General features: G+C 40.1%; 1 protein-coding gene across 1 annotated transcript in view; it reads left to right on the top strand.

The window, feature by feature from the left end:
• The window catches only part of tdrd3 (tudor domain containing 3), a 14689-nt gene extending 8386 nt beyond the window's left edge, over window positions 1-6303 (top strand). Inside the window, exons 7-14 of the mRNA XM_008404414.1 lie at window positions 474-623; window positions 1019-1171; window positions 1697-1874; window positions 3791-3916; window positions 4101-5047; window positions 5265-5390; window positions 5599-5738; window positions 6045-6303. Coding sequence (XP_008402636.1) covers window positions 474-623; window positions 1019-1171; window positions 1697-1874; window positions 3791-3916; window positions 4101-5047; window positions 5265-5390; window positions 5599-5715 — 1797 coding nt within the window. The 3' untranslated portion in view covers window positions 5716-5738; window positions 6045-6303. The remainder of the gene's footprint in view (window positions 1-473; window positions 624-1018; window positions 1172-1696; window positions 1875-3790; window positions 3917-4100; window positions 5048-5264; window positions 5391-5598; window positions 5739-6044) is intronic.
• The last annotated feature ends 1138 nt before the right edge of the window (window positions 6304-7441 follow it).

Genomic DNA, 7441 nt, shown 5'->3' with positions numbered 1-7441 from the left:
ATATATATATACACTGCTCAAAAAAAATAAAGGGAACACTTTAACGTTTAAGTGAAAACTGAAGTGTTCCCTTTATTTTTTTGAGCAGTGTATATATATATGTACAAAATGTTGAAATGTTTAAGTGGACCGTTACTTTATTGAGGAACTAGGCATTACAAGGGAAAATTAGGTTGCTTTAATTTAAAACTTACACCTAACATTATTATTATTATTTAGAAATTAATATGATCTTTATTGCTACATCCTCTCCAGCATAAGTATTGTGAACCTGATTGCTTGGATCTCATTTTGGAAGCAATAATGCGTTAAATTAGATTTTTTTTTTTCTCCAAGTATTTCCCTTGTTGTCCTAAAGTAAATTTTTTTCATGATGTCACTTGCATATGGAAACTCGTTTGCAATTTAAGCGTGTATTTTCTTCATCTGTTTCACTTTAATATGTGGATCATGTGTTTATAACGTTCTTACAGAAGTGTGGAAGAAAGGATGACGTAGACAGCAGGGAACTAGATCAGAGGAAAACCCTGCAGACTCAAAATGTGATCAAAAGCACAGACGAGAACGACGAGTTCGAAAAGCAGCGGACGGCAGCTATAGCTGAAGTTTCGAAGGCTAAAGAAGTGAGTAGCCCCACCATAAATTCTGTATGTAACCAGTGTTACTCTGCATTCCATTTATCTAAAACATAAAGTTGTAATTATATTCTTGTTTGACTAATTGATTAACACCTTTCCATTTGTCTTCCATTGTTAAGCATAGGCTTTTTCTACTATTGTTTTTCACAAGCTGACAAATCACACCGCATCGCATATTGATTGCAATTTTAGCACAAGCTATTAAATTGGTTCTACATTTAAAGTACATGAGACTTATTGACATTCGGGTTAACTTGAATTATTCCTGCGACTCTTTGAATTAAAAGTCATAATTTCACCATCAGCTACAAACCTTTATGTTTTGATTGCTTTTCTGCGACTCCATTGTCCCTAATGTTTTTTTTTTTTCTTCTCCTCAGGGCCCTCGCACATTTGGTGGTGGAGGAAATGCGGGCAGTAATTTATCCAATGCAGCATCCTTCTCTCGAAGCAGAGACTCTCACCAGCAAAGGAGGCGAGAAGACAAGCCGGAAAGAACAGAAAGCAGACAAGATGGAAACTATAGAGAGCTGGTGGGAAGATAAATATAATTTGGACTTATGTACAAAATGTTCCTGAAAAACAGCCCTATGTCTGTTAATGTGCATTGATTGTTTCAAATTGTTTAGTTGTTTTTTTTCCACTGGAACTTGGTTAGTGCTCCTTTTTTTGGCTCTTTGATTTTGACTGAGCTTCTATTTTATGGTCCAGAGGCTAGATAAGACATTGATTAGGATATTGAAAAAATGTAAATGAACTGAAGGTAAATGAACTCGAGTGGTGGTCAATTTGTCTTGGTTTCTTTCTTGTTCTAGTGTTTTCTAGTTTCGACAGAAAGTAGGATTGAGTAGGATGTGATTAAGCTTGGCTTCAAAATATGTTAAAGATGCTTGGTTTGAAACTTAAATCCACAGCCATACGAAACCTGAACCATCTGTTTTTGCCCTTTTATTCTCGTGTTTTAGCTTTATGCAAATGTAGGTTTGTACGTTAGTGAGTTGCACATGCAGTATATCCAGTTCATCTGTATTCTTCCTCTCATTACGTGTGGTGTCTAGGTGGATGAACGGGCTCTGAGAGACATCATGGAGATGGGCTTTAATAGGGAGGCTGCCCGACAAGCTCTGATGGATAACAATAACAACCTTGAAGTAGCACTAAACAGCCTACTGACCGGATCTTCCGGTGGCAGACCTGGCTCAGTGGTCCCTGAGCCTAACAAGCCACAACTTAGAGGTTCATAAACACACACACACACGCAAACACACACTGGAGCACAGATAACATCCCGCGCCCTGCAGTGCTTCTTGGATCTACAAAGTTGGCAGAGGTTAGGAAAAGGTTGGGTAGCAACGTGGCGGTCCCTGAAATGCGCTGGAAATCACCAGAAGCCTAATTAACGGTCCACGATGGCTGTGCTGCGGGTTTTAGTTCATTTATCAAGAACTGCTGTAATGCTGACTTTCCCCCCCTCAGTTGGATATTGTTTTACCTCGGTTATTTTATGTATGGTTCTCAGCGCTAAAAATCGTCCTGCAGCAACTTGAAACTTGTTTAATCATCCTAAGCTTCTTATAAAAACTTTATTGTTGTTACTTCATACATAAATCATAATCAGTCCAGAGGGCTTTTCTCTCTGATCAAAGCTATCATGGCTGGTCAGGATGGGCAAAGTCTTATAACGAACACAAACCATACATATTCACAGACTTACATAAATATACACACCTGCGACCCTTTCCAAAACTCCTCGATAAATGAATGAACATTGTCTGAAACATCATGTGGGTAAAAATGTGTTTCCCCAATTAAATTGCACAGACTGGTGTATTTTAGGCATTTATTTCAGTTAGCTTTGATAATTGTGGCTTGGAGCTATTGAAAGGCCAAAATGTAGTTTCTCAAAACATGTGAATATTGCAGAGCACCAATGAAAGCTGGACTTTAAATGCAGAGTTGTTGGCTTACTGAAAGGTAAGTACAGTAGATGCACTCAATACTTGGTTGGAGCTCCTTTTGCATGAATTACTGCATCTTTCCTTAGTGGCATGAAAGCGATCAATTTGTGGTTCTGCTAAAGTGTTGAAGTAAGCTCAGGTTGCTTCAGCTCTCCTGCCTTCTGGGTTCTTGTGTCCTTCGTCTTCATCTTGACCGTACTCCATTGATTTTCTGTGAGTTTTGTGTCTGCACAGTTTGCTAACTATCAAAGCACAGTCATAACATGGTCATTAATCCTGATATTAGTCAGTGGTATTCAGTGTGAGTAGGGCTGGAACGTATCATATCAGTCACGATAATATCAGTAAAAAAAGCTAAAAATCAAAGCACTGACAGTCATTTCATTAGAAATGTCTGAGACTGATGGAAGAAATGAAAATGAACAACATTGCAGATCATTAGGAAGTGTGACATATATTTTGGTGTTGAGCATTTTCCTTCCACTCAATTTTGCACTAAGATAGTTGAATATGACACGTTTAACCATCTTCTTTAGAAATGATTTTTGTTTTTCAGCCTCCTTGTTGACTTTGTCTGTGACCGTCTGGGCAGCAGTCTCCCCCATGATTGTGTAGGACCATAACATGTATTTAATCAAAAACATTGGTCTTTCGTTTCACTCCCATTTCTTTTTGTGGAAGATGTGGTTTAGTAGCTGACATATTTATCAAAGTTAACATGTAAAATAGGGGTGCACCGATTTTTCAGCCAGCTGATTTATCGGCTCCAATTTCCTTAATTCTTGGAGATTCGTGATTGGCCAATACTTGCATGCGAAGCCGATCTTATCTCTCGAACTTCTCTACCACAGCAAAGGTCTTAAAATCAACCACTGTCCTCCTTAGCTCTCTCATGAGAAAGGTTTGACGGACAGATCGGCCCATCAGGTCATGTCTGCATGTTTGCAGTAAGTAGTCATCCCACTGTTGCCAACTCAGCAATTTTCTTTATTTAAGACACTTTTCTTTATTTAAGACACACACAAAAAAAAGGTATCAGTCAAAATCGGAATCGACAGGTCAGACTTCTTAAAGATCGGGAATTGGCGATCGGCCAGAGAACTGCATTCAGTGCAGCTGTAATATTAAAGTACAACAGATTCAAATTACGTGATCAAACTAATCTTAAGTTTTGCTATATGATCTTGTTTGCAGCCAGAGGAAGGGGGAGAGGCAGGTCAAGAAATGAAGATGAGGAGGACGGAGCAGGGGGAAGACCTTCTGGACCAAGCACCTTATTTGACTTTCTCGAGTCCAAGATGGGAGCTTTCTCCATTGATGGTGGGTGACTGGCTTTCTCATTCAACACTAACCACAAGTAAAAAAAAAAAAAAGCCCACCCCCCACTAACAAGTTCACTCATGAATTTAAATGCCTAAAACTCTGGAGCATAAGAGAATTGTGTCACCATTCCTTGAGTTGTAAATATTTCTCTGCAATGATTATTTACTTGGTTTGTTTTCAGAGCCAAAGAATCAGATAACACAGCGGCAGTATGAGAACAAAACTAGTTTTTCCAACTCAAACTATCATGCCAAAGATGCATCCCAGACCAAGTTCTCACACACTGACCACAGGCAACAGAGGAACGACAGGCCGCCCCGCTTTCATAAGGACACAGATTTCCCCAAACCTGGCCAGGAGGCATCCTCAAACCCGGGAACACCCCAAATGTCGGCTCCTGCCCAGCAGTGGAGGGGCCAGGAGAAATGGCCCCGGAGCACATCCGACCGAGCGCAGAATGACAGGAGAGAAATTAGAGACGAACAGAATGTTCCCGCCGCCATTATGTCTCCTCTCGCACATTTAAAAGAATCTCAGCAGCAGACTGAATTTAGCGGGGCTTACCACCAACGGTCTCGAAATGGGAACGGGAGTAATATGTCTGGACCGCCTCCCAGGCGAGGGGTAAAAGAAAACGTGCCCACCTCTAAACCGAGTAATCCCACAGGAGGGGAAGTAGATGGAAGAGGAAATTATAAACGCTCTGAAAGAAACGAGGATGCCGGCAACAACAGGAGGAAGGGTAGAGCCGAGCGGCCAAACTCTGACCACTTTGACAGACAGAGGGACGGCGGGCCGTTGAACTTTAACCCGAGAGGAGGAAGCTCAGGAACTTCCCAGGAAGTGGGATTATCACAGGGCTCCAGAACTGTAACGGGGGATCTTTCGCACTTCCAAAACGGAGATTTGGAACATAAAAGGACTGGGCCCATCAAGCCAATAAACTCACCCTGTCCTCAAAACAGAGAGCAGCAGCCCAAGAGGAACACTCATAACAACCAGGGATCTAAAAGGAGGACAGGGCAAGGCCGAGGTCAGGGACCTAGAGGAACAGAAAAAGGTTACATCACTGAAATTGCATGGAAACCTGGAGACGCATGCCTGGCTCTGTATTGGGAAGACAACAAGGTACGACATGCTTTAACTAACCTGAAACACGTGGAAGCCATCTTTCTTTTCTCTGCAGTGTGTTTGATACCAAAAATAATCTTTAGAATCCTTCGTTGTTCTTTTGTTTTGTTTGTCATTAAGTAAGTGGTGCAAATGTTTTGCATATGGAAGTTGTTGGGGGGTTTTTTCTATTCAAATTTGGTTTAATTTGTTTTTCTTTCATTGTGCCTGCAAGTATTACCATGCCAAGATAGACGCTGTGCATCCTTCTGGCTCGACAGCAGTGGTCGTGTTTAGCGATTATGGAAACTGTGAAGAGGTCCTCCTGCATAACATCAGACCTGTTCCTGATGACATGATGGTAACCGCTATGCTATTATTATTATTATTATTATTATAATTATTATTATTAGTTTATCCTCAGTATAAGCATCCGAGCTAGCACTGTTTTTAAAAGCAGTTATCAAATCGTATTTCTGTGATGTGCAGAACGCTGATGAAATATTTATGCAGTCTAGTCTGATTACAAGCAGTGGCGCATCACAATTATGTCAAATCTGCATCTTCAGGAGGAAGACGACGGTTACTATGACAGTTCACTGGAGTTTCGCCGCGGAGGTGATGGACAGCCGAGACGCTCGAGGCCCACGCAGCAGTACTACCAGCCGCCCCGGGCGCGTGATTGATGTTTCTGTGTTTACACTGGCAGGTAAATTAATTGTTTTTTTTAAAGACAATAATCATATACAAACTTTGTGATTTTTGTCTGTTTCATTCAACTCTCCGTCTTTCTGAATCATAGAAAGTGTGTTGAAGTGGTTTTTCTTTTTTTTTATTTCCCATTTTTCTTTTTTATCTTCTTATTACAACTTTTACATCCTCCATTGGTGCGATGCAATGTCTCACAAGGTCAATGATGATTTCACAAGATGCCCAAAGAATGTTGAAGTGTTTTTTTTTTCTTTTTTTCTTTTTTAAAAAAAATGTAATAATGGATTTTCTCTTTGCTCTTCAGTGTGTTCGTCCACCATGCCTCAACGTTCTGCAAGAATCCAGAGTGCTTCCTGAAGTTTTTAAATGTCCACATCCCACGGACTAACAGAACTTTTCAAAGGGCTTGCACATATTGCAAAGATAATAATAATAAAAAACACATAAACTCCTGTTGTTTTTTTTTTTTTTGTTTTTTTTTTTGGTCAAGGGCATATCTACTGTATATGTTTTGAAGATTTGTTAAATGGATGCATCAAAAATAAACAACTAATTAATAGTAATTGCAGGTTGGTTATGTTTTGTCTATTTTATCCAACTATGCAACTTGGGTTAAGAATAAAATAATGCAGGGCAGGAGAAGAAGAAATGCATCAAGGTATCTATGTTGCTCTCGCTTTTTTCTGAAAAGTTGTCAAAAAAGGACCAACAATTTTGTGCAAGACCTCGTTCAAGGATTAAGATGAAATTATGAGCAGTTTTATTGTGTAATATGTATTTTTTTGTTGTTTTTACATAGATCATGTCAAAGTAGAGGAAGAGGAGAGATGTATTTTAATGGGTTAGAGAAGCCTCACAAGACAGTACAAACAAATGCTCTCATAAATAAAGCAAGTATATTTATTTTTTACTTTATATTTTAGTAAATTTGTGTTGTTTTCAGACCTCACGCAGGCTTCACAGCCTGCACCGCCTGCCTCCATCTTCTAGTTTAGCTGTTACAATTCTCATCTTGTAGATAATCATGAGCTCTACAAGTCCATAGCAAGCAGCCCGGGCTCATCTGTTGTGTTCTTTGAAGCAAATCCGGAGGGTAAGACAATCTCTTCCCCCACTGTAATAGAGACTGTTACACTGCAGAGATATCATTTTGCACATTACAAAAGGGACTTTACCAAGCTCTTCAGCCTCTGCGCACACTCTGTTGGCTGTTTATAGGCGTGTGCTGTGCGAGAGATGCGGTTTTACACATGAAGGAAATGATCTCCACCTGGGCTCCAGTTTCTTTCTTACTAGCAGCAGGAGACGAACGAACAATGCAGCTGGGTTCAGCAGAGAGGTCACAGTGTTATTCTGTATTGGGAGTCCAAAAGGGTTTGCTTTATTTTCCGAGTGAGGCGCCAAGCGAGCGTGCATGAATAATTAACCGCGGGTAATATGGAAACCCATCCGCAAGGGAGGAATTGAAAGTGTTTGAGGGGACTAACCTCATGCTGGCTGGAAAATAATAAGGGATTGGTTTTCAATCAGATAAATGGTGATACTTTGGTAGAACAGCTAAGCCACCTTCACACTGGATTTAGTTCTAAACCCTATAGGTTGTGGAGTAATTTAGTGGATTCAATAAATGTTCAGCTTTCCTCTGAATACCCCACGCACACACGAGTGTGTATGTATGTATATATATATATATATATATAT

Source organism: Poecilia reticulata, linkage group LG3 (genome assembly GCF_000633615.1).
Source record: "Poecilia reticulata strain Guanapo linkage group LG3, Guppy_female_1.0+MT, whole genome shotgun sequence".
NCBI classification, from domain to species: domain Eukaryota; kingdom Metazoa; phylum Chordata; class Actinopteri; order Cyprinodontiformes; family Poeciliidae; genus Poecilia; species Poecilia reticulata.
Note: the sequence above shows the minus strand (reverse complement) of the source record. Positions and strands in the feature narration are given on the sequence as shown.